This window comes from Ambystoma mexicanum, chromosome 5q, assembly GCF_040938575.1.
Source record: "Ambystoma mexicanum isolate Mex_15411 chromosome 5q, UKY_AmexF1_1, whole genome shotgun sequence".
Classification (NCBI taxonomy): domain Eukaryota; kingdom Metazoa; phylum Chordata; class Amphibia; order Caudata; family Ambystomatidae; genus Ambystoma; species Ambystoma mexicanum.
The window spans coordinates 952508996-952536992 of record NC_090933.1 but is presented as its reverse complement, the minus strand read 5'-3'; the positions used below and the strand labels follow the sequence as shown (position 1 = coordinate 952536992).

The 27997-nt window shown below is 45.6% G+C and overlaps 1 protein-coding gene across 12 annotated transcripts in view; it reads right to left on the bottom strand.

The window, feature by feature from the left end:
• Positions 1 to 27997, bottom strand: part of RIMS2 (regulating synaptic membrane exocytosis 2) — a 2919733-nt gene that overhangs the window by 1715793 nt on the left and 1175943 nt on the right. For all 12 annotated transcript variants that reach the window (XM_069621474.1, XM_069621475.1, XM_069621476.1 and 9 more), the window contains one exon: positions 21654 to 22579. In XM_069621474.1, coding sequence (XP_069477575.1) covers positions 21654 to 22579 — 926 coding nt within the window. The remainder of the gene's footprint in view (positions 1 to 21653; positions 22580 to 27997) is intronic.

The following is a 27997-nucleotide window of genomic DNA, read 5'->3' as shown; positions in this document are numbered from 1 at the left end:
TGGAAGATCTTTATCCGGGACGGATGATGGGCACTCCACGGATGCGCAGGTTATTTCTTCGGGCCCTATTTTCTAGATCTTCCTGGTTAAATTCCAGTAGCTCATTCCTATTCTGGAGTGCGTGGATCGCTCGCTGCATCTCTACTATGGAGGCATCATGACTTTGAGTTAAATCCTCAACCTCACTCAGTCTCTGCTCCGCCTCCGTGACTCACTGGTCCGTATTTTCTAGTTTCGCTGTGAATTCAGCTATGCAAGATCTAAATTCTTCTTTGATGTCTAGCATAAAGGCCTGAATATCCACCTTAGTTGCTAATTTTCCCTGCTCCTCAGAGGACTTCTGCGGAGTGTGTTTCGGGGGTTCTGGTTTGTTGGGCTTGTCGGTCACCAGCAGCATTACGGAGATATCAGCAGTTTTGGTTCCCTTTACAGACCTCGCCATTGCAGAGCTCGCAGAGCCCCATCTTGGATGAACGGAAAGGGGGTGAGCAGGGCAGACCTGCAAGCGCCTCACTTAGGTGGAGATCTGAGGCTCCGCAAAGGCGGTGATACAGCGCTAAAGAGCTGGGAGTCTCTCTGGGCGAGATCTTTCAGAATGTTCGTGAGGAGTCAGCAACAGTGGGAAGATCAAGAGACACTAGGGAGGCCTGTCCTCCAGTGTGGGTCGACCAGCAGTAAGGAAAGTGGGCAGGGGTGCCCCAGGAAGTTGTTGGGCCAGAGGATGGACTCGAGCACTGTGTGGCAGGTTTGGCTGTTTATCGGAAGGGACCTCCCAGCACCGTAGCTCCGCAGTTGGCAGGGCGTTCGGTAGGTCTCTCTACCTTGCCAACATTCCCATGCAGAAGGAACTCAATGAGTAGCTATGTCCCGGGGCGAGACAGTAGGGGGGAACTCTGTGCTACTGCTTCGCTGGCTGCCAGCCCCAAATGGAGGGAGAGGGGGGGCAGCTGCAGGCCCAATGGATCTCACTCAGGAGAAGAGGACCGGGCCTTCCCAGGGTGGCTCCGGTCCTCAGCCCGCCCAGGGAGTGACCCGCTGCTGCCGCTCTTCGGGGGCTCAGAACGGGGCCGTCTGAACTGCGCCCCTCACTCGGCCAGGAGTGGGCAGAAGAGAGTGGACACGGGTTGCCCAACACCTCAGAGGCGCCTACCTGGGTCCCGGCAGCTCTCCCCTCACAGCCGCCCCCTCGGCAGATCCGGAGGGCAGCAGCGAACGCCGAGGCCACCAAGGCCAGCCCTCCGCTCGATTGCGTTCGGCTCCCCCGGGTTCCGCAGCTTCGTCTCTGGCGTGGGATAAGTCCCGCTTTATCGACGGGCGATGGGCTCTTGGAAGAGCTTCGCCGCCTCTCTTTGGTGGTGCGTTGGCTCCGCGTAGGAAGGGAGCATCAGGGTTGCTTCTTCGGGCAAGCCCCTCCTCCAGAGCCGGTTCAGCCACTGCGGGGGAGCGCCACTCTCTGGAGCGCCGGAGCCTCACTCGCGCTTGTCTGGGGCAGGAGCGGGAGGGGGCCCAGCAACCCTCTGATCCATCAGGTTAGCTCCGACTCCGGCGGGATTGGAAATTCCACTCACCCCCTGTCTCTCCTTTGCCCACCACTCACTGCCTCGGGCCGGGGCCGTAGCTGCTGTCGGCCATCTTGAGATCGTAACTGTGGGCCCCGGGGGGAAACATTAGGCTGGAAATTTCAGGGGTTCCGCAGAACTCAGCCGTCTCAAAAGCGGGCTATGGGCGCCTCAGACTCTCTTGAATACAAAAGTTGAGAAATCATAGCTGGATGCCTGCTGCAAGGGCTGTGTTTCGCTGGATGCTGCGGGACTCGAGCGGGGCCATTAAAGGAGCAGCCACATCGGTGTCGATGCAGGCCACGCCCCCCAGCAAATATTTATTTTCAAATAAACAAATGGCACACATGCTGTGAAGGAAAAGTATCTATAAACCAAGTTACAAACCCATTGCTCATAATATTGGAGAGGCTGTATTATTCTCCTACCAGGGTAAATCTATTCAAGGGTTCTGCAACCTTTGACACTCCAGATGTATTTATTGGGCCGCAACTCCCATCAGACTTAGCCAGCACTGTCAATGGTGAGGGGTCATGGCAGCTGTAGTCAAAAATTATTATTATTATTATTATTATTATTATTATTATTATTATTATAAGGGTATATATTGAGCACAGACCTAGCTTTGAAAAGCAACAGAGCGCTTAACACTCATATGAGGGAGAACCTGCTGGGGGGAGCAGAGAAACAAGGGATTGGGGAGATCACAGGGGAAAGGGGAGGTGGTCAATTTGTCAGCAAGGGATCTACAAGCCAGGAGGGGAGGAAACACTGGGATCAGATCACCCAGTCCCAGGGAAGGTGGTGAGTGGAGGGTGTGTGGAAATAGGCGTTAGGGGGGAGCCATTCCTTGAAGAGGAAGGTGTTGAGCTCCTTCATGAACTGTGAAGTGGATTGGGTAAGTCTGATATTGACAGAGAGGAGGTTACGGTGTCTTAGGATGTAGACAGAGAAGGCCTGTCTTCTGGTTCTTTCCTTCCTGCACAGGAGTTTAGGCCTGCAAATTTCCCTACTTCCAGTGTATCGTAGGCCTCCAGATATGCTGAGTTTCTCAGTGAGATAGGTTCGGAAAATCAGGGTTACAGCTTTGTAGATGATGTAGAAGGATTTGAAAATAAAATGGGCTTGCAGCGGCAGCCAGTGCAATTCAAAGAGGTTCAGGATAATGAGGTTTAATTTGTAGAGTTCTTTGATGAGTCGTGCAGCAGCATGCAGGACACATCTCAGGGGTGCCAGGGTAGTCGCTGGACGACCTTACAAAAAGGTACTTCTACCATCTAGGTGGGTGAGGGCTAAGGCTTGGACAGCAGATCTGAAGTTTATTTCTGGGATGAATGGCTTGATACTTGGAGACCCGCAGGTTGCCTGGTCTACCCAACCACAAGAACTAATCAAAGGGCCCTAGGCATGGAGTTCAGACTCTAGCTTCTTCCCATGGGATATGTGACATTTACTCTGCATTCAGTTTTAATCAAGGGTGATAGAAATAGTGAATATTATAATAGATATTTAGTAAACACTGTGTTCATTGCTTCCTATGCAGATTTGACAACATCTCTAAGAATCAATTCAGCATTTTGTTACTATTACATTGGTCACAATTATGAAATTCTCTGTGCTAAGTATTACTAATTCAGAGGTCTGCTCGACAAAATAATTGAGAGAAATAAGTGTGATGGGGTGTACTTTACTCTTGTGTTACCAACTTTTCCCTGACATCGCTGTAACAAAGAGCAACTTTATTTATATAGCTGAAGATTTCCAAACTGTATTGAGAATTAATGGTGATCACTGGGAGATGCTGCCATACATAGGGAGGAAAACACTGCTTGAGACCTTTATCAAACCTTCTTTTTATATAAATTGTGATGTCCAGGGACTAACCTTGGTAGTTCTGTTCTTCGTGTCAGCACCACCAATAAAGTACCACTGTAAGTCTAAGCACTTGATAGATTCTTTTTTGTGTGGTCTGTTGACAGAATGGAATGTCAAGACACTGAGGTTGCATACCCTTCACATAGCTGTATTTATTACGGATATGCAGAGGTTACTGATGCTAGCCCCGGATGTTTCATAATTTTGCCCTGCAAAGACAATATTCTGCTGTGCTTCTGCAGTACTCGCAATATGCCAAGTGAAGGCACAGTGTGCAAGGTGAACTGCAGCTTGCCATACAGCATTAACTTATTTTACACCAAGCATTCATAAGTGTACACATTCATGTGAACACGCACAGCTATTCGTAAACGTGTCTTCTCAGTTTCAGGTTAGCTTATTCCTTTTTAAATATTTTCTAAGCCGGAATGATTGTCTTCGTGAATAGATGGAATTGTACACTAAATGCAGGATACTGCAATAAATGTGGTATTGCATGGTCATTACACCAATGTACAATGGAACTCAAATATTGCATACATTTCAGATGCTAGGCTCGGTATGACTAAATTACATGTGTGTGCATGAAACACCAAAATGCTGACTATCAGAAACACTGGTGTTTGAATATAGAGTTTGAAATGTCATTGAACACAGTGATTATAGTTTTGAAAAGCACTTTAGCCCAAAGGTTCCCCTAGGCTCTTTCTGGCTCTCTATTCTGGTGCATTTAACCTATTTTCCAGACCTTTAAGCAGATTGGTTATCTTGTAATTGTCCGTGCATTTACATTTTGTCTCCCAAGCGGAGCAGGCCTTGGGATACATCTTTGCTGGCCTCAGAGTACAATGCATTGTGAGAGGTATTCAAAAGGGCTTACCAGAGAAAGCACAGCATGGTCTTCATTTTCAAGCAGGGCACACCCTATGGAGCTCCCAACCAGCATTGAAAAAGCTGGCTAAGGTACATGACCTGTAATCGTTTTCTGATTGGTTGAACTCAACAAGGCACTCCGCATGTTTAGAGTGCAGCTGCTGGTAGATCTGCTAAGGTCAGAAGGTCAAACAAGCCACCAACCCTTGGTAGACAGAGCCATACCAAACCTTCCAAGTGAATAGAGCAGAGACTATCTAATGCATACCAAGATTCTTAGTCTCTGTCAGAATAACAGAAAGCAAGAGAAACTAAACAACACAGGTGAGAGATCTGGCATCAAGGCCAACACACAATGAAGACTGAAAAAGGGTGACATCAAACCATGAAAGGGGACAGGAGTGGATAGTCCCATCAGGCCCCCCTTGCTTTGGGCACTAGAAAGGACCATGGCAGGAGTAAAAAAGGACATCAAGAACTGTTCACCTATTCCCTTCCTGATCTGTAAACACAGTGGGGGTCGTTGTCGAACGAGGTGGAGCATAAAAGAAAAGCAGTTTACGCTTTCCTTTGGCACTCCACTTCATTGTATAGCCGTTTTGAGGCATAGGAGGGCAGCAATACCAATGCATCTCGGCCTTGCTTTCCTCCTCCGTCTCAGTAGTGCATTTTGTTTCATACGTGCGTGAGATTTTCATGCAGGTGTAAAACAAAGATTCCTATGGATTACGCCTTGCTTTTAACACCAGTCGGATTCCACAGGAATCCATTCTAAAACGGTGCCTGTGAAGCGAATGTGCAGGCAGTGTTTTATTTCTCTCGAATCGGAGAGTAAAAGTAAGGCGTGCAGGCGATTTCGCTTTACCTTACTCTTTACTTTTACACTCGATTTTGAGAGTGTTGAAAATTGCATGCAGGGGTCCAGCAACACGTAAGTGTAAGCGTTGGTGATCCCCTGCATGCAAATACCATTTTTACGAAAACGATCCCTAAAGACTCGTTAGAGGTAGCCTGAACAGATAGGCAAAGATACACTTAGCTGGGAAATAGATCACAGTTACTGGAGAGGTCCATTACATAAAGGTGGGACACTAGTTAAGCAATTTTTTCCAGAGCCCAAAATCCAAGTCAAACTATTGTGCGAAGCGGGGGTGTTTAATGAGGCCCGGCCAGTACCAACCGGGAACACAAATCTGTAAGGGCTTTTAGTTATTAGCATCCCAGGATGTTGATTTGGGTGCTAACAGCCATTTATTTTTAAGTTGGGAAATGACGCACTGGGTATTTCTGAAGAAGAAAACTACAGAAAATGGTGGCTGCCAAGGAAATGTAGTAGGGAACTACTTGTGGGAATCCCTGTCAGTTCTGTACAAAAAAATTGAGATTATTGCTGCCAAGTGAAATTAATAAGAGCCCAATGCTACTGCTAGCCTACTGTAAAGCATTAGAAGTGACACTTAAAAGAAATCAGTGTCAGCTTCCCATAGAAGTAGATAAAGAGACTTGACACTTGAAAAAATGTATTCTACAGGCAACAAGGTCTACCTGCAACCATGGTCAGCCTACTAAACCTAATTAATGGGTATTACACAACAAGCCCGAACTGCTTGGTCACATGCCTTCTGCACAAGACCTCAAGCATCCCCAGACATGTTTCAGCCACGTTGGGCGTCATCAGTGAGGAGTAGGTTGGGTCTCTAGGCCCAGCATGCACGGGACCCACGTCCAATCAGGGTGACTACAGCAAAACAAATGAGGTGATGGTTGGAAGGTTTACAATTAATCTTAACCTCTGGCATTGCTCTGGGTGACCCGCAAGAACACTGTTTTTCGCCTGCCAAACCAATAAAAAAGGGGAAAGACCAAATGCAAATCGGGATTGGTTCCGCCCCAAAAGGGCCAGTGCAGCCCGAACTGCTTGGTCACATCCTTTCTGCACAAGACCACAAGCATCCTCATCAGTGAGTAGCAGCTTGGGTGTCTACGCCCAGCAGGCACCGGCCCCAAGTTTGGGCATACCCGCCCCAATTAGGGTTACTACAGCAAAACAAAAGAAGTAATGGCTGGAAGATTTAGAATTAATCTTAACCTCTGGCATTGCTCTAGGCAACACTCCACACCACTGTTCTTCGTCTGCCAAGCCATTATACAAGGGGAAAGACCATATGCAAATCAGGCCTGTTCCCACCCCAAAAGGGGAAGTCCCCCTTTGTAATGGCTTGGTGTGCGTGTAGAACAGCGGCCGAAGAAATTTAGACACCAGAAAGGGATGAAACACCGAGTACATGCCCTATGTGCAACAATGCTGCCAGCAAGCAAGCAAACTTAATCACATTCTCGGTAGCCAAAACACAGGACTGCCAGAACCTGATCCCAAGATGGCAGGCAGGCAATTTGAGGCTTTCAACATCACAGGGTTTTGGCATGGGGAGAAATTCTGTTAGATAAACCACAACACCTGGACACAATAAGGAAAATAGGGCATGCACATGGGTAGGCGGAAAACACCGAACACATAAGCCCTAGCTAATGGAAAAAAAGACCCATCAATGTCAGGCCCAATTAGAACAATTTGCACCCAAGCCAAACTATAGACAAGAGGCAAAAGCTAGTCTTAGAGAGATAGGAAAAGGTTACAGGCTTGGTGTTATGGCAGTTAGAGGAGCAGGAGAAGCATAAGGTGAAAACAAGAGGTGGCTAAGCTAAATAGACCACAATCTGAGGGACCTAAAGCTTACAGGAGAGAAAATATCAAATAACCTGCAAGGGGCCCTTGTCCATGAAGCTGGCAGGAACTAGATAATCGTAAACAAAGACAGAATATCAGATTCTTCTGCTGTTGGCGCTGTCCCAGATCCTGGATGTTGCTGCAGAGCCACTAGAGATAAAGGGAACCTTTCACCCTTAAAATCTGACTGTTGCCTGCAACATGCCCAATCCTAGGAGGGCAGCCCGAAAAGGATCCAGGTGGAGTGGTGGGAAATCCTACCAAAAGGACCCTTTGGGAGAGGGACCCTACATATATTTGTCTTGGTAATTCTACAGAAATCCCTAGGCTAATGGGTGGAACAGGAATGTATGTCCCCACTAAGAGTGACAGAAGGCCACAGGGAACCATAACACTGCTAGTCTTTGCTACCTTCTGCCAAGGCCACATACAAACGTGTGCAGGAGCACTTAGAACTATCCTGAGACTGGGTGCACTGAAGAATTCTTTCCCAGGTGCAGACACCTCAGGATTGTGGGGTCTAGAATACGGATTGGACTTGTAGCTTAGGAACCCTTTCACCCACAGTGTTATTCATTCCAGACACCACCACATAAAATCCGTTTCCTCTATGACAGATGGGGGAAAACACCTGCTGCCGCCTGTACACAGCAGTAAATGCTGTAATCGAATCTCCGCCGCCATTCCGGTACACGAGGTACCCAGCCACTCAAAGATGGCCGATCGCCTTCACGCCGCCGCATCCAGTGCCGAACCAGCCTACAGCCTTGCCCCGCTCCTATTGGCTGATCAAGGCCTCTTCTAGCCCATTGGTTACCGGCAGGCGTAGCCGGCCCACCGGAATAAAGCCATCGCCTGTTTGCTGCCTGTGGTCTTCCCCACAGCACCCAGGTCGGGAGCAGGAGCTCCCCAGCACCGACCCGCCACTGCAGGAGCAGTTGGCGTCCCGCTCGAGGCTCTGCTGACACCCGCCAGAATAAGAGCTGCCCTCTGGCCCTGATCCGCACCTTCCCAGCAGCCACCACCAAGGCCCACCGGAATAAGGCCATCGCCTGTTTGATGCCTGTTGCTGCCGTCTGCCTAGACCCCCTGACCCCCACACCTTGGTCTCCTAAGGTAACACTTTTGCTTCTGCAATCTGCAAATGTTCTGGGCATAGCGCAAGGTACTCTGTTGAACCCACTTGCCTGACTTATATATCTTCTGATTACATACGAGCAACCAATTGGAACTAATAATAGCTACTCACGCTGCCTATACAGGACACGAGGCACATTGCTAAGTAAAGTACCGGCAAAGCCAGCCTCAGATTCTCAGTGATCTTGTACTAACCCACTGCTAATCCACCCTGCACCAGCAACATAGGCCCCTATATCACCTGCACAGCTAAACTATACCAGTCTTCGGACACGGTGCCAGCCCCTATTTCAATCTGATTCTAGAAAGTGCTTGAGTTTTGCCTCCCATTCCACATTTCGAATCTAGAAGTGCCTGCATTTTGTTTTGCCATATTGCAAATTGACTCCAAATGTGCTTGAGTTTTGCCTCCCATACCACATTTCGAATCTAGAAGTGCCTGCATTTTGTTTTGCCATATTGCAAATTGACTCCAAATGTGCTTGAGTTTTGCCTCCCATACTACTGCATTGATTGATATTAATTAATGCACTCTGCACCGGGCTGTACGTAGCTACTCCCCTCCCTGACTGCCTACACTGATATTGCTCACTGTAACTTGCACTTGACTGTGTTGCCTTGAGTGACTGCCATTAATGCTGCTCCCTGCACCTAGCTGCCCCTCTCTCGGACTGTCGCTCCCAACACCTAGCTGCTCTGCCACCCAACCTCAGCTCCCAACCTACACACACCATGCCTCTCCCTCTGCCAACCAGCTATCCAGCTGCCCTCCCTACCTTCCCCTCCAACATTCCCCCACTTACTTCCTGCCCTCCTTTTTTACAAAAACCAACATCACAACAACTCATCCACCACCCATCATAACATCCTACACCAGACCCACGAACACCAGAAACCAACTGATCGGTCTCCGCTCAAGATATCAGAGCATCACATACCAACCCACACCTAATGCACCCAAAACCACAGAATCCCCCACCCCTACGGGCAAACCATAATCCCCCTCACCAGTCCTGCCTCACCTGCACCACACAACACCACCCCCTCTTTATCCCAGCCCTCACACAACCTACAGTGTGCTCTTATCAATACTAGATCCATCCCGGCTCATGCCACTGAAATTCACGAACTCCTAATCAATCTAGATCGTGACATCCTAGCTATCACCGAGACCTGGCTTCATAGCGCTGCAGGGCCAGCCCTCAACCTTGCCATCCCACAGGGATACTCCATCATCAGGCAAGACCGCCTCTCCTCAGGAGGAGGTGGGGTAGCACTTATCCTGAAAGATCACCTGGAGGCCAGACAGATCACATCTAACCTGGGTGACTCCCTAGCTATAAAAATCGCCCTCTCCCCAACTCCATCATCTCCCATCTCCATCAACCTCGTCTACCGCCCACCTGGCCCACTAGTGGAGTTCCATGAGAACATCCTACATCACCTAACAGAAAACCTAAAACTCACCTCCAAAAGTATCCTCTTAGGTGACCTTTACCTAGGATAAAACGACAAAAAAGACAAGCCAGCCAAATCTCTCTCACTAGCCTTAAAGGAATTAGGCTTCGACCAAAAAATAACCTCACCCACACACACCAAAGGTTGCATCCTTGATTGGGTAGTCGACCACAACTGTCACACGGACATTAGCTCCATCACCCCGACTCCTTGGTCAGACCACCACATCATTCACTTCTTCATCCCCCTCGCATCTAACACCAAACAGCACATCCCCACCCCCCCAGCCCTGGCAAGATGCGCCAAAAATCTTACTAAAGATAAGATCACACCACACCTAAGCATCCTCACAACAGATCTCAAGTCCTATGACCCGTCAGAGCTAGCAGAAATCTACAAGAACACCATAAGCTCTGCCATTGACGCCATCGCCCCTTTACAGAATAAAAAAGCCAAAACAGTGAAACACTCAAACACTTGGTTCTCCGCTGAACTTAAAGAAGTCCGCTCTCAGAAAAGAAAAGCACTGAACGTCTGGCAGAAATCCCCCTCACCAGCCACCCTATTCTCCTACAAAAAAAATCACCTCCCAATACAAAAAAGCTATAATCACAGCCAAGTCAGCCTCCTACAATGAAAGAATTGCGAATGCTAGCTCTGAATCCAAAGAGCTCTTCGCCATTTTCAAAGAACTCAACACACCAGCCACCAAATCACAAGAAATTGTTAAAGGCCAAACTTGGTGTAACTCCATACAATCTGCCCTCTTGAATAAAATCGAACTCCTACAAGCAAAAAATTAAGGAGCACCACAAAAACCTATCACAGCACCTCAAATCTACCTCCACCACTAACCACCTGCCCAGTCCAAGGCCCCACTCCGCCAAAGCCCCCACAACCCCTTTCAAATTCAGGGAATTAACAGAACAGGAAGTTATTGAGATAATGAACAAGATTAAACCGTCTAACTGTAAAGGAGACCCATGTCCAGCCAGTCTGATTAAAGACTGCACTGAAACACTCGTCCCCTTCCTCAAAGCATTCATCAATGCCTCCTTCAACGCCAACACAGTCCCAGACTGCCTAAAAGAAGCTTGGGTACACCCTCTTCTAAAAAAAACTACTCTTGACCCAGAAGTGGCTAATAACTATAGGCCCATCACCACCGTGCCCTTCCTGCTCAAAATCCTGGATAAAATTGCCTACACGCAAATCCAGGAATATCTTGAAACCAACCATATCCTAGGAAAAAAGACAGTCAGGTTCAGACCAGGTCACGGGACAGAGTCAGCCCTACTCGACCTAAAAATACAACTTGGAGACATCATGGACAAAGGCAAACCGGCACTCCTTCTACTACTGGATCTGTCCGCCGCCTTTGACCTTGTCAACCACGACATCCTAGGCATGCACCTAAAAAATGAAGCGCACTTCTCCCCGGAAGCCATCGCATGGGTGGCCTCGTTTCTAAATGGTAGACTTATGAAGGTCTTCTCAGACACTGCCTCGGCCACCCCTACTATCATCCACTGTGGCGTCCCTCAGGGCTCCTGTACTGCCCCTATACTCTACAATATATTTACCCTCCCACTCTTCAACAATCTCGATTGTCGCAACATAGCATACACCAACTACGCGGACAATACACAGGTACTACTCCCACTAACTGGGACCTATGAAAAAGACGCGACAGCCCTAACCAAAATCTACACAGCCATCCAAACCTGGATGGCTGCTAAAGGCCTTTGCTTAAACGGGGACACAACTGAGATCCTCATAGTAGGGACCAGCGAAACTCTCAACAAACTCACCCCACAATACAAAACCTTCAACATCGACAATTTCACCATCACAGTCTCCAAGACCGTCAAAACTCTAGGTGTTCACCCAGATGCCTCACTATCCGTGTCCCGCCAGGTCAACGCCATAGCCTCCTCCTCCTCAGCGCTCACCACCAAGGTGATCAACGGAGTCAATCCTTTTCTCTCCACCAAAAACTGCCTATCCATTGCCAGAGCCACAATAGGGACCAAATTGGCCTACTGCAATGCCCTATTCCTAGGTACCTCTGTCCATAACATAAAAAAAACTACAAATCACGCAAAATAACACACTCCGAGCTGCCTTGACCATTCCAAAAAAGGGAACACATCTCACAAGCTAGAAAAGATGCCCACTGGCTACCGGTAAAGGAACACATTCTCTTTAAAGCCATGGTCATCACACATAGATGCCTCACACTAGATGCCCCACCTTACCTCGCCGAAAGAATCCGCCCGCAACACCTCTAACAGACCCATCAGAGCCCACCGTGCCAACCTGATCCATGTCCTCTCGTTCAAAAGAACAAGAGCTGGAGGATCTAGCTTCCAACACCTCGCAGCCAAAAACTGGAACTCCCTACCAACCTCACTAAGGAATGAAAAATCATACACCACCTTTCGCAAAAACCTAAAAACCTTTCTATTCTGCTAATTGTTAAACCGCATGTACAGCTATGCTCGCACTGTAACCATAGCAAAGCATAACTCTCTGACCTCCATACCACTCATACTTTTCAATGTACTACATACCACTCATACCTTTCAATGTACTATTGTAACCAACTGTTACTCCATAACCATGTATGTCTAAGCTTAAGCCTGCTGTAACAGCGCCACAATGCCTCAGGGCAGCTCTGCGCGCTTTATAAATGCAAATAAATAAAAATACATTCATCCAGACGCTGTATATATAGAATCTCCCCCATATTTTGCATTTTAGTGGCCAGGAGTAAATGGACCTAAAGGCAGAGAGTGATGGTAGATAACTAGGTAAAAGGAGGCGTCCTGACATCCCCGTAGCATCCTTTCATCCATCCTGATTTCATCCTCTAAGCAAGCTGCGCTTCTATAGTTTACGGTACATCTTGGTGATTGCACATGCACAATGACGTGCGCTTTACATGTAAATAAAGTTGCATTTTCCACAGTTGCCCTGTTATAACCCTAAACTCAGCAAATTAAGCAGGGCAACCTAATCTATCTGGTTACCAACTACCCAATAGCGGTTGTGGTGAGAAATGTTGTGGGATAGCTGAGGCAAGGGACCAGTCAAGTCTTGACAGGTTGAGTTGAAGTAGAGTAGCAGTATTACCTATTATTGGAATTTAAGAAGAGCGCCTCATTTTTCATATGGGAAAACACAAAATGATATATGTAAATATTCATAATGAGTGCTATTCAGCCCATCCACAGTATCTTGGAACTAAGCACACATCAGAATAATCAGGTCTGCTCTTCTTTCCTTAAATTAAAAATAAATAGCTTCTGCTGAAAGGTGAAGTATTGCCCACTTACCAAATCTCGGTATCAGGCGGCCACTCTTCTCTATCATAAGGCGATTCTAGCAGCAAAGTCAGACTTTTATACTGACCGAATACTCATGGAACTTCATCAATCTAAAGAACTCTTCAAAGTGGTGCAGTCACTATTGTCCTGTTTTCCCCCGCACAGATCTATTCCCCCCCTCGCAGGCACTTTGTGACTCACTGTCCGCCTTCAAATTGCTGCCAATCAAGCTGGTCTTCGACATATCCTAGAATGTGTGCAGCCTTCTTCATTCTGGTCTGATTTTCCAGTCTTCAATTCCACTGATATTCTTCTAACTACTAAGCGTCTCGGATCTGTGTCACCTCTTGATCCTATTCCTGTCTCGGTTCTTAAATCTATGACCACTAGGCTGGCTCATTTCTAACATCTGCAGTCAATCTATCAGTGACCTCGGGCTGTAGCCCACCTCTGCTTAAACATGCTCTGGTGATTCCTCGGCTTAAAGATTCTTCACTCAACACTGCTCTTCCTGCTAACTATCGACCGATTTCATTGCTTCCGTTTTCTATGAAACTACTTGAAGGTTTTATCACTCCCATTCTTTCCTCTTTTCTTGAACGTACCTCTTTCTTTGATCCTATCCAATACGGCTTTCGCCCCGGCTGGGCCACCGAGTCAGTACTTGTCTCGGTGGTTGATGATCATGCCAGGCTGGCCGAGAGTGATGGTGTGGGCGCTCTGATGCTTTTAGATCTGTCAGCAGCGTTTGATAACATCAACCACAGCATCCTGCTCGACCGGCTGGCTGGGGCGGGCGTCATCGGGTGACTTTTGTCCTGGATTCGCTAATTGCTTATGGACCGTTCCCAATCTAATTCACCTATCATGTCAGCTTCGGTTCCTGTTAATTGTGGTGTCTCCCAGAGTTCGGCACTGTCCCCTATCCTCTTTAATGTCTATGCACAAACCCTAGCTAAGCTTATTAACTCTCACGGTTTCCGGTGTTACACCTACGTAGACAATATACAAATTGTGGTCCGTCTTGATCTTAGTCATCTCGATGTGGCCGCTAAGCTCCAACGTTGTCTTGAGTCAGTTGGCAGCTGGATGTACCTTAACTGGCTCAAGCTCAACAGTGAAAAAAACAAGGCATTGGTGGTTGGGTCTTCTACTGCGCCGTCACTCTGGACCACTGAGTTCTACCTTTCTTCACTTGGCCCCTTTCCTTCCCCTGTGACCTCTGTGAAAGACCAAGGAGCGAAGATCTCTGCCTCCTTGTCTATGGAGGCCCAATTTAGGTCAGTCTGCCAGATTGGTCACTTCAAACTCAAGGTACTGCGGAAAGTTCTCCCTTTCCTTCCCTCTCATCTTCGTGCACCAGTTATTGCTTCGGCTGTATTTAGCCATCTTGATTATTGCAATTCTCTTTATCTTACACAACCAGAATTTTCTCTTCACAAACTTCAGGTCCTTCAGAATTTCGGCCGCCAGAGTGGCTTCTGGTGTCTCTACCCTGCCCATATTTCATCCATGCTACAAGGTTTGCACTGGCTCCTAGTGGTTGCCAGAATTAAATGTAAAACTCTCTGCATTGTCCATCATGCATTCTATGGGCGTGGTGCAGAGTTCCTTCAGGACAAATGTTCTCCCTATGTCCCTGCTAGATCTCTTCGCTCAGCAAATACTCTTTGTATTCAGGTGCCTAGGTTTCACAGCACTAGAGTTGGCAGGCACACCTTCTCTCTTGCGGCCGCCACTCTTTGGAATAGTCTCCCTCTTTCCATTCGCTCTACTGAAAACCACTTGAGTTTCGTCAACCAAAATCATTTCTTTTATAGATCTCGGTACGGCTGCGCCCTTGCCTCAGTGTTAAATCTCGACCTGAGTGCCATGATGCCTTTGGGCGGCCGATGCTCTATATAGGAGGTGATAATATAACATTGCTAGGCTGCCCAACAAATGGAATGACGGTATAGTCAGAAGACCATGGGAAGCCCATCAGTAATCGCGAGAAGATGCATAAGGAATAAGCTTGATGGCTAAAACATAGGGTTTTGATTGATAGTGTGACAAAATGATTTCTACAAGGATGAACTATCTTGAGCTTTTTTGATTTGTTTCATGCCAGGAAGGTGGTTTCTCTGCCAGAGGTTCATGCTTCTAAACAGACATACAATCCACAAATGTACAGGTGTTAAAAAGGTATGGTCAGTGATTATACCTGGGCTAATTTCTGGCCTTGTGTGAGTGTTCCATCCTCACTGTCATTCATATAGCGGTTGCATGTATAGTGTTGCTGTGCACAGTTTCTGAACATCCAAGCAACTGAAATATGAGCTTGCCAACTTTCAGAGAAAATGATCAAGTACTTCAAATGTGCACATGCAGAAGCTGAGAACCAGCCTCTCATGTGTGTTGCCTTTTAAAATCTCTGTTGGTGTCAAGGAGACACTTTCACATCATACAGCTGTCTATCCTTACCCCATAAGGTCTTAAATCAAATATTATAAGCTAAGAGAATATATGGTATGGAATTACAAACAGGTGGCTAAAACTAAAATTCCTCTTTAGTAGCACTGGGGTGACTTTCAAAAGTACCCCAAACACATTTTTAATTGCAAACCCCATGAATCTGATGGCAGGGGGCTGCAGCCCCTTTAAAACTTCACACTGTGCCAATGCAAATATAAGCTATCTTTTACCCCCAAGGTGTTTCTTGAGGGGATTACATTAATTTGGCAAAACTGAATTTGCGACATATTTTCTCTCCCCACTTTTGCTTTCTACTTATTACTAAAGATGAAAGAGAATTTGCTGAAGCGTTCTCCCTTTGAAGCTGTTCTGCCAACACATGGGTGCAGTTACTTCCCAGAAATCTACTGTGTCCCCAGTGGACATTCTGACACCTTTCCCAGGTGGGAAGGCTGGACGCCTTGGGGGGAAAACTGGGAACAGGCCAGCTTCAAAAGAGGCTGCAGCAATAAGAGGAAATAGTTGAAAGGGGATAATTAGCATGGAGGCCCTTTGAACGGTGACAGAGGAGGGTGATTGGCGCTCCAAAGAACCCAAGAGGCTAGAAACCCACAAAAAGAAGACTTTGGCCAACTTGGATTCTTCTGTACACCACTTTCTTTTAAAGCCCTTCTCCCCTGACTTCATGCAAATCCGCGGCTTTGGGTATGGCACTGCAGAGGAGGGAAAATCTGTAACAGTGACATGGATTGGCTTCTAACAGAAGTATTAAAAAAGGACCAATACGTTGCTATATTTGGATGTGAATTATCTTTGGAAGAGAAGAAAAATCAGCATGTAACTTGGTTGAAGCTGAAACTGCTCAAGCTCATTTGGCATAAGGTGAGACATTTTCTCCAGGATAGGTTATGGTTCTTCCCTTTCAATGCCTCTGATGAACAAGAGATGTGACTGCTGAAAGAGTGCCTTTTGGAAACTGAAAACTGAAAACTGCTGGTACTCAGAGACCACTGCCCTGCACTGCGGCAATGATCCCTGAAGGAGTTTCTAATACTGGGAAGAGCCGGGCAAAGCATATTCTTCACAAGGTCTGGTGAGAGGATCCTCACAGTGCTTCAATCCTAAAGGTGCTGCATTTGACAATGCTGGTTGCAAAATCCAGCATTCTGTGGTTGCTGCTACTCTGAGGGGAAGTAGCAGAAATCAAGCTGCTTATGCTATCATACTTCCCCATCTGTTCTGCTTCTGTGTTTCGCCATGTAAAGCCATCCAGAAAGTCCAGTCAAGCTATGAATCATAAAGGTGAAACGGCCACAGTTAAGAGATATACTTCCTTCACTTTTTGTGGTTGTGTGGGTTGTGTGGGTCAAGGGAAGGCTGTGCTCTTAAAAGGGGTGTGAATGTGATTCAGTAGCAACCCACACAGCAAAGCATAACAGTCCAAAAGAAAGGGACTGTCCAAATAAAAGTTCTATAAAAATAGATATACTTTAATAAAACGCATCCTTTGCAAAACATCTAAATAGAAAAACACTACACAAAATCCACCCGAGGAATGAACAGGGAATAAGCAGAGATAGCACAATGCAGAACTCCAAGTAATGAATCAGGGGTATGAGGCAAGGAAAAAAATCACAAAGGTCTTTAAAAAGAATATGTTTCTTGGATGCAAAAAGGAAATTAGCAACCTAACCAGCCTCTAAAGCCCAGAACTAGAGTAAGGGGACGGTTAGTAGTCAATTGTACCTTTTTGAAGTTCTTGGTGGTTCAACAGCGTCAAACCCAGCTTCGAGCAGTGCTGCAAATTAATCGAGCTCAGTTCTGGTATGTTGGATCATGTGGGCTCGAGCAGCAAGCGGGTGTTAAGCAGGTTCAACTGCAGTAGCTCTCTATGTGTTTCAAACATGGTGTTTGGCAGGTTGGGGCCCTCACCAAGATCGGTTTTTGGTCAAGCTGGATCAAATTGGGTTGTTACAGCCTGGAACGGTCGAGGAATCAAATGTCGAAATGAAGATCCTGTTTCTCTGATGTGCGATTCACTGAAGCAGCCATTTGAGGGTCAGTTGGGTTGAGTCGTGGTGTAACCACCCCTGGTTTGAGTCCACAAGTGATTCTCCAGCAGTTCAAGTTCTTTCCCAGTGCCGAGCCACTGATTCGAGCCTAGCAAGTGAGCGACTCTGCGAGCGGGCTCAAGATGCAGGCAGTGTAGTTCGAAGGTTCGGAGGAGTGCTGAAAAGCAGCACTGGCGGGATCCCTCAGCGTTGAACACGGCTCGAAGACAGTTCGATCAGCGTTGAGGAAGCAGAACAGGGAGCCTTAGCTGATCTGGCCCTCCAAATTATGCGAGACCCACTTCAGGGACTCAAGGATCGGATGAGTTCTTTCAGAGTCTTCTCTCTCAGCTTTGGAGATTCTGGTGCAGAGTGGGCGGTTCTGGTCCACAGCAAGCGTCAGCCCCAATGTGCCCTAGGAGACACTACGGGGCAGTGGTCTCCCCTGCATTGGACTGTTCCTTCTTCACCTCAGTGGTTGAGGGCTTTGGAAAGTACAACTCTCCCAAAAGAGGTCCAATGGATCCTTCTCAGGTGTTGTTCCAGATTGAATCAAAGAAGTGGTGTGAGATTTAAGCATCCAAAGAAAATTGGACTAAAGCTATCTTGCTTTAGGGGTCCAATCCCTGAACTTAAATAAGTGGACTCTGCCCTTCTGTCATCACACCTAAAGGAATTTGTTCTAAAGGAAGTGTAGGAGACAGGAAAGAGATAGAGGCAGAGACAATTAAGATGGCAGAATCTTCCTTCATCTGTACAGAGCTCCCCTGTCTACACTAACCCCTCCCCCACCCCTTCTGAATAGGATCAAAGACCCTTTGAAATGCAGCACCCTGGTGTGAGGAGAAGCCAGTTTGTGAATGGGTGTGCCCTTTGATTCCTTTTCACATGTCAGCTTCCTGTGGAGTGGATGTCGTCTGGGAAAGGCATTGCCTACCCTTACAAAGGACCAAAGAGGCAATCCCATAAGGGTACAGTCCTGCCAGGAGTGGCAAGGTCCTGCTTGTCTGGGGAGAATACACATAATCCTTCCACAGTTGAACATGGGCTCACAGGTCTGACACATATGTATTATCAAATTGATGTGGCAGTATTTAATTATGAGAATACCATAACTCGGGTTTGGCTGATTTTTTAAGATTATTCTGCCACCAGGAGGTAGACTCATTATTGGATGGTTTTGGAAGAGCGGTGCATATCTTAAATGCAGTCCCTGCACTGAAAAAACTTGGCTGTCATTGCAGCTGGCAAATGGACACCTGTGACCTGTGAGCCTGCTCTGTGCCACTGGTAAAACAGGTGCTGCAGATCATGTTACTGAGGCATTAGGACACAAGTACATACTATGCTTTTGACATGGAGTTTATGAAAGGGGAATACCTTTCAGAGATGGAATTACCCATATCATTTTATTAAATTGATGAAAGTCAAAAACGCCAGGGCTCAGACACCCTTGCCAAATAGCAATTTGTGGATTTTGTGTATTGGAGTTTGCCTGGGGAAGAAAGCATGGCTTGTCCAAGAGAGCCAAATGGGTTCAAGAATTATGTTGTTTGATATGAGAAGAGAAGATCTAGGTAGTTGACAGCTTCATGTGACGGGGCATACACTATTTGCTCAACTCATTGATTGGCCAGATGACCGACAATCCCTTGAGCACGGAGGTCCGAGGGGTCATATGCCTAGGTTTTAAAATCGTGCACAAAGGGGGAGCATTCGGAAGCTTAACATATACTTGCATGTTCTTTCTGCAAAATGAATGAGGTAAGAGAGTAAGGGAGAAGTTGCGTACTTGTACCTTTGGTTCTCCAGAGTTGGTATCTTTCATAAAGTTCCATGCTTAGATTTTCCGTACCGCATTAAAAGGACTCTCATTTTGCTACAGTTTCTTTAAGAAATGTCAATACTTTTATTTGTCCTTCTTTGATTGTCGTCGACTAAGTATTTTGTTTCCTTTGATGGTCAGAGAGTTTGTTTGGTCCTTTTTACCGTTCAGATGAACATAGGGGAATCCTGCCTCGCTTTTTGCCATTAGAAGTATGTAAATAATATTGGACTTGCAGAAAATGTGTTAAATATGCAAATTTAACCTAGAAGGAAGTTGGCTACTTTCATCCAGCCTGGTTTCCTTGCTTTGGACTCTCCAGGTTAGTTGAGTTTGGTATTATGTGTAGCATTCCCCTCAGGGGCTGACCCTTATCGTCCGCTCCCTGCAATTAACGTGGGCTTGGAAAGTGACCCACATAAAATATGTTTTTTTGGAAAATGTGTTAGAAAAGAAAGACAACATATTCTCCATAACAGAAAAAAATAAATAAATCAATTAGAAACAATATTTACATTTACACCATGCAAGATCTCTGAAATATAAATTCATAAAAGTAAAACAAAAGAAAGTAAGACAAGGGATTGGCAGCCAGTGACTGATAGCCAAGACAGAAGCTGAATGTGGGTCTCTTGCAGGAGGCCACAGGGAAAGGGGATACTGATTTCTGGTCAGGGGGGTGAAAGTGCCAAGAACAAAATGGGTCTCAAAACCTGTGATTAAATTATGTTATTGCATTCTTATGGGAAATAATGTGTTGCTCCATCAGTCAGATATCTTTTCTATGCGTAAGAAACATTTGTGCTGTTTTGTGAATTGATTCTGACACCACAAACAGATGTTTGAAAGCCAAAAAACATGCAGGTTCATGAGTACTAGCTTCCTTCATTCATTTTTCAGATAAGATAACCAAGGTAACCTGTAGCATCACAATTAAGGCCCCCATTGAGTGTTATTAATCTAGTGAACTACAGATCTACCAACGGCTCTGCTGTGGCCTATGGATACGTTAGACTTTACAGGGCTACGAGATGGATACATACGCTCTAGACATGCCATCCCAGGGCTTTTCCACAAATGCAGCATAGAAGATGGTGGCCCTTCTGAGGGAATCGCCATGCCTGAAACTGGTTTACTCTACAGAGGAATGTGTGCTTGTCCTCCCCCCTGCCCATCTCCTTCTGGAGCACACTGAAACTAACGCGCGGCTGCATGTAGGATTGAAAAAGATGTATACATGAATAAGGAAGTCTGCTCTATGCTGCCGTGATTGACTGGATCTTGTTTTCAAGAACAGGAGTGACTCATAGGACCATATAGGCCCATGCAAGGGATTCAGCTCGGTTCTCCAGCTGTCTAGTTTCTGAGGCACCTTTGCTATAAATGGTAATTTAGCATTTTTGTACATCATCTGTGACATAAGATACCTAAAAGGGAGTTGATGCGGCCACGCAAAATGTCATTTGGTGTGGTGCTTCATTTCACTGCTGCCTACTGTCTTTAATTGGCCATTGATTCCTTTGCAAGGATGCACAAGATGCTAGTTTCACGGTTTTAGACACTGCATTTTTCAATGATCGACTGCACTTTCTGTATGCAATGAACCGATGATCTAAGCACATTACAACTAAAGTCAAGACCCTTAGGAAAGAGCATTTCAAATGTGCCGATCAGATTGTTATGAAAAAAAATCATATTCTAGGCAAAATGATAGCTGGCTTTGTGGACTCTCCCTGTTGGCTCTGATTTGTAAACGTATTCTATGTTAAAAAATCTATCTGTGACTAAAGCAAAAAGTAAAGATATTGTCCAGAATGCTGACTGTTTTTCCTTTTTTGATAGACGACCACTCTGATATAATTATGATCTAATGATAAGTTAACGTTGCTTTTATGAATGCGGCAATGAAATGCTTACAGACTATTTATGAAGGTTGTTGTCATGCTTAATGGAATTAATTTACGAAGAAAGCAAATCTGAAGTCAGCATTTCACATCACTGTCACTTCATTAATCCACCCTAACCAAACTTGGACCATGAAAAGAAAGCACAAAGGATAAAATAATGTTCATTGCATTTGTATACCTTTTGAACATGTGTACCTTGCTCTCACTCACTCCTATGTAATGATAACAATGACATTGCAAAAAGTATACACATTTAAAGTTTTAGTGAGCCTGAGATCAGCATAAGACCTGACAAACCCTTGTTTATGAAACAGGTGAACACTGGATATGCTACAGTCGTTGCAGAGGTAAACCAAGGAGACATTTTGCAAAAAAGCCCTATTAAAACACTTGAAAGTCCATAAAACAGATGTCCGGGTAACACATGGGAAGGAAGGTTATTACTCAGGAAGCTTACCTTTTTCACTGACACTTTCACTTTCAATCTCCACATCGTCACAGCTCGTATACTCGGGTGTCGATGCCAACTCTTCTTCTGAACTGCTCAGTGAAATCTGCCGCATTTTGCCTCCTTTTTTTGTTTTATGTGGCTTTGGTGGTGGAGGTCTAACTGATTCGGACTGGTCTGAGCTCAGTGAATCATTCCTTAACATGGTTTCCATTTTTTCTCGCTTTGTTTTCCTAACAGCAGAACTAGGGTCTAAGTGGTGCTGGTTCCTTAATGAATCGGTCCGCCGCATATCGGGTCTGTCATTAGGAATTGGACTATTTCGTGGGGTTGGGGGGCTATGGTTTGCGGTCCTCTGCCAATTGGGACTTGGTCCCTGAACCTCTCGAGTCCTTTCCATTGAATAAGAACGCTTGCTTTCCATGGCTGCCCGGCGCTCTGATGTAGACCTTTGCCTTGGCGGTCGATCCATCCTCAACATGGATATCCGCGAATCCTCCAGTTCTGTGTGCGACAGCGAGACATCGCTATGCCTTCGTTCATGCCGAGCCCTAGAGACTTCCGCATGCAGGCGCATTTGTTCCTCATAGGGTTGAGGCTTGACAGGATAAGGAGCCAAATTAGGGTCGCTTCGGTACCGGTTCTGGTACTCCTCCTCCCGTCGTTGTCTCTCATACTCATCCCTGTCTTGCACATCATCCTCGTCTACTCTATACTCAGTAGACCGCCTGCGACTTCTCCTGTTGGAGTCTCTGTAGTCATCACGCTCTGGGTCTTCATATAACTGAGGACCATGCTGTAACCGCCGGTCAGAGTAATCTGATGGTGATCTAGGCATTGCGCTGTCTGGTGTAGCATACTGTGAGTTTTCCCCTCGTTCGTCCTGCTGGTCGTGTCTTCGGTTCTGTTCTCTGGATATTGACGGGCTTCTTTTCCTAAGTCATCAAAGAAAACACGAGGTAAGAGAAGAGCACAGTCAATACTGCCAATAGTGTAAAGGCATCTGTTCTACAAATGTGATTATGTGGTACTGCAACAAGCTGATTCAGGATTCACTCTAGCATGTCTCTTTACACTCTGGAAATGTGTCTGTCATCAAATTAAAAAGAGCATACAGCGAGAGTTAAATGAAGGTCCTCACGTCACTGAATCAAATACGTTTAAAACAATGCTTGGAAGTGCACTGCTTGGTTTGAACACAAGCTAATCAGGAAATGACAATCAACAAACAAAACATCCACGTTCTCTTGAAAAGCATACATATTATAGAAAAAGTCACAAAATACCTTAGCCTAGCACTTGCAATAACATGACAGTGTTTTGTAATTTGGTAGCTTGGCACTCAAACAGGGAGATGATGATGATAACATGTAAAGGTGAGTTTTTTGGCTGGTATGGGGGGCACAGCAACTCATTCCCAAACATTTTCCTGGTATTCGGAAACGGTGAAAATTCAGTACATTAAATTAGCAGCTACTCATTTGCTGCCACAGGCAGTGTGCTGGCATCTCAATACGTGTATTATTCCTGCTATGGCACTTCTCAGCTCAGAAGGAAGTAGACAATCATTGGGTCCATGCACCGTGTATTTAGTGTTTCAGGCGCAGTACAAACATTACCTTTCTTCACCTTCTACTAACCTTTTCCTCATCGCCCTTTCCTAACTTACTATTTGTCCTAATTTCCCCTAAAATGTACTTCTAACTCGATTGCTCATTTTTCAGTTTCTTTCAGTGCTGGCCATTCTATTGGGGTGGCCCCCTCCAATACGAGCATACAGATACCACAAACCCCTTAATGTATGTACATTAGCACCAACAAGGTTTATATTTTTAACTAAATTAAAACCAATCATGAATTACATTTTAGATTTAGTGTCTTTCGCTCACTCCATCATTCTGATTCTTTGAATTTGCAAAACATCTAAAAATATTTGTGCCAAAGTTAAGGTTATTGCTCAACAGCTCTGATGCATGGGCAGCGAATCGAGGAGACTTGAAGGCCAGTGACAGTGACTTCTTGGCCTTGATTGGGTTTGACCGCCACTGAACATTGCAGAACCATAGGACACGTAGAAGGTCTCTTCATCCCACCCACTCCTTTTCAGGCTTCTGTCAAAATGCTGACTGCACCCCCAGCCTAATTCAGATGCAATCAACGGGAGTGGTTAAGGGAGGCACTTGACACCTTACCCTGCACGTTTCTGCCCAGCGAGGAGCTCCAGCGGCCGTGCCCGAGCAAAAAACGCAGTAGGATGTTACTTCTTTTCAGGTTTCAGTCAAGTGCTTTACTTACTACGGGTTTACCTTGCACCCCTAGACCATTCATTTCAGTGTGATTTCCCTCCCCTTCTAACTATCCTTCCATCCTACCCCATATATATTTATTTTACTTTAGAAATTGGATATTGAAATCCATTTTCGACGTAATTAAGTGTTTGCTCAGGTTCGTAATGGTATTGTCAATCAAAGGACAAACTCATGAGGACACCATCACTGCAAGCCAAGGCTAGCGTAACAAAATGTGTATTTATTTGTGTGTATGCTGGTGTGCATGTGTTTGTGTGTACTTGACATAGGAGGGGGGCAGTCAGTACTCTCACTAACCCACTCTCCTCAGCCAGCATTACCATATTCTTTAATGTTGGCATATATTGGGCACAGAACGCTTAAATGTTTTACAGTAACAATACAGGCATATATATATTTGGCGCAGACAGCATGTAAAAGTCTTCTCACAGTGGCAATACAGATAAATGTTCGGAACGGCCAGCATGAAAAAGTTCTACAAATGCATGGTGGTCCTTAATCAGCACAGCGGGCACGAAAATGATTGTATAGTGGTGATACTGGCATATATTGGGCAGAGGTAGCAGAAACATGTGCGTTTAAAGGCAATTCTTGCATATATTGTTGGAAGACTCGTCAGAGCCAGCATGAAAACTTGTTGCCGAATGCTCTTGTATTAGTGACCTCGCATCTATTGGCCATGTTTTCCCGTATAGAACATATCTCAAATTGCACGGCCTTTTTCACCCAATTTCTCTAAAATGTGTGGCGTAAAATTCACCATTTTAACACATTATTTAAAAAAAATGTGTTGGGCGGGAGGGGATGAACGCGCACCAGCCCAGCTAAATGGTTTTGTCCAACTCGCGTGCACCAATTCAGCAAAAATATTGTTCACCAGTGGTCACTGCTTTTTGTTTGCTTTGAAACAGGCAAGGAATATTGCTCAATATTCCCTAAATGCAGACACATTGTTCATAGTTATTCGTAAATAGGCCTGGGATGCAGCTGGAGCATGCATCACTAGACAAACATATTATGCCAAGCGAATGAAGAACATGGTAACACTGTATGTTTATCAACAGGTGACGCATACTTGACTGCACAATTCAACATTTCGCACTTCATCGGCAGCTTCTGAAAATGACTGTGCAACCCCAGATGCCACATACAAAGAATCTGTCTAAATCCTCCTAATCATAGATTATTCTATATATATATATATATATATATATATATATATATATATATATATATATATATATAAAAATTAACGTATTATTGTAACATTTTTCATGCCACGTGCGGATCAAGAATAGGCAGTCTTCATTATATGTGTTTCGCGTTGCAGAATGCTGCACAATCACACATATAATTACAGGGAGGGCAAAGTAGATCAGACTAAAGCGTTTACTAACTAATCACACTCCTTCTGTATTAATCATGTTGCTCCCAACTGGTGTTTACACTCGGAAAGTTGTAATTATCTAACTACTATGTGTTGGCTCTGTGAAAAATATCCGAGGATGTGGGTTGCATTGAAAGCCACTCCTAACATGCAAGCAGCTGCAATCTCAAAAACGCCTATTTGGGTCTTGATATTTTATATAAAAGAATGCAATATAAGGCTAAAACAAACACCTCGGCCTATCACAAATTAGTCAACACTCTACACTTCTCCAACCAACTGCTAAAACTCAAACACAATGCACAGACCCCTGACTCTCTCAGATCTCCCATCTGGAAACAAACCACCTAGAGAACTCGCACACAAAGATTCCAGATGCGCTTGACTCTACCGGCACAAAACGTCTCTTCTTTTCCCTATAAACGCCTAACAACTCCCCCCTTCTCCCCCTTTTTCCCTTTCGTCTGGAGACAATGACAATTACAGCAATGAGTGGTAGAAATCCGGATAACAGTGGAACAGGGGCACTCAATTGCAGGAAAAAAGCAGCATTCTAGAATGGCAAACATCTCCTGTGCCTTTTCTTCCTATGTTAGCAAAGTGCCTAGCATTTTTTTGTTTTCCAACAGACATCAGGAAAGCAGGGTCATCACCACTGCCCTGGTATCATTTGAATAATATCCACTTTTGTCAATATACCAGGAAGTCTCTGAAGTCGTAACAACCATATTTAACATTCTCTAAAGAGAGTAGCATCTGAACTTTGTAAAGAGTGTGCAAGAGGCAGAAGGAGTGCTTGCAAGGTACATTCAAAAGACAAGTAGCACAGGAGGTGTGGGGCCCTCCAGCCGCTGTAGTGCGGGGATCCCACCGCCCCATGTCTTGTGTGGTCCCCGTCAGCACTCTTACTTTAAAAGGAAATCATTTATTTCCAAAGTCAGGGCTAAGGCCAAGCTGCAGTGGTGGGTGCTGGTCACGCAAGATGGAGGTGCTCTGCCTCTGGCTTCCCAGCTAATGTCAGGAACCAGGAAGCTCTCCCAGCTTCCTGATTTTGCCTGAGGCAGAGTGGAAAGGAGCAGAGCTGGGTGGGAGACAGGTGAGGGGGAAAAAAGCCTTTTCTGAATGTGTCTGAATGTGTCGGCATAATAGATATGCATGCATGTGAGGGTGTTGGATGTGTATGTATTATTGAATGCATGCAAGGGTGCGTCTGTGTAACTGTGAGTGAGTTCCGTGTGAATGGTGTGTATGTGTGGGTGCGCATGTGAATGAGAATGCAATGTGAATGTTCTGGGTGCACGTGTTAAAGACTGAGTGATAGAGTGATAGAGCTGTATGAATGGCTGACTGGTGGGTCAATAGCTATGGTTGTGTGTATGCAAGGCTGGGGCCCAGGGGGCATTGGACCACTGACTATTGTGTAGAGGAGGAGTTGGGCGAGGAGTTTGAATGTGGCTGGCAGCCTGGACATATTCTTACTGTGGCATGGCATTTTACTCGCATTAAGGGCAAGGCCTGACCGACATGAGGTGTGTTCTTACATGGGGGCGGGTAGGCATTTGTGCAGCCATCAGGGAAATGTCTCGTTACTGCAGAATTGCATTTTCTACTAGCGGTTAGGGCAAAAGTCAACATGATGAGTGTTCCTACATGGTGGGTGTGGGAGGGAGTATTTGTGAAGCAAGCAAGGTGATGACGTTTTCTTAGTGAGGCATGGCTTTTTTTTACTGATCTTAAAGGAAAGGTCAACATGATGTGTTATTACACAGAGATGGGGAGATGACTATTTTTGGGGCCAGCAAGGTGATGTTTTCTTATTGAAGCATGGCACTTTATATTATCGATAAGGGAAATGTCAACATGAGTGTTATTACATGGGGAAGGGCATTTGTGCAGGCATCAAGGAAATTATGTTTCCTTACTGTGGCATTGATCTTTTTATGGTGTTATGGGCAAAGTCAACATGTAGAACGTTCTTACATGGCAGGGGCACGTGTGTATGCAGCCAGCAATGCCATGTTTTCCTCCTGTGCGAGATTTTCTACTGGCATTGAGGGTCAGCCAACAGGCCGGTATATATTCTTACATAGGAAAACTAACTTATATTGGCAGAGCCTGCACCAACATGTTGTCTTATGGTATCGTTACTGCCCATCATTTACTGGTCACACCCAGAGGTGGCTGGGACATTTGGGTGTCAGAGGTCTCGCACCATCCCCTTGTTTCTACGCGAGGTGAAAGATTCAAGGTTCCGTTAAAAAACATACTTCTATCTTTCACTTAGTAAGGTGTGCAGCATCCCCCTGCAGGAGCATGAACATCACGGGAACTGTGCATGCATGGTAGTCAGTCAGCCCTTAGTGTGGTGCTACCTGTGCTTTGTCGAGGACCTTGGGTCGGGAGGTGGCGCAGGATAACCTACCTATGACTATACCATGCGTGGGTTTATGAAGCTATACAGTCTCTTTCTCCAGCCTGATGTAACAGGAGATCATGCCATTACAAGCATTCTTTTCCAGATCTAATGATCTATTGGTATATTAAGGACCTGCTTTCTAAATCATAGAGCGATGGATAAAATATAAAAACTATCACAAATATATATGATATAATCCAAATATACGAGTATATTACTGTAAAGTGCAGATGCCAGAGGA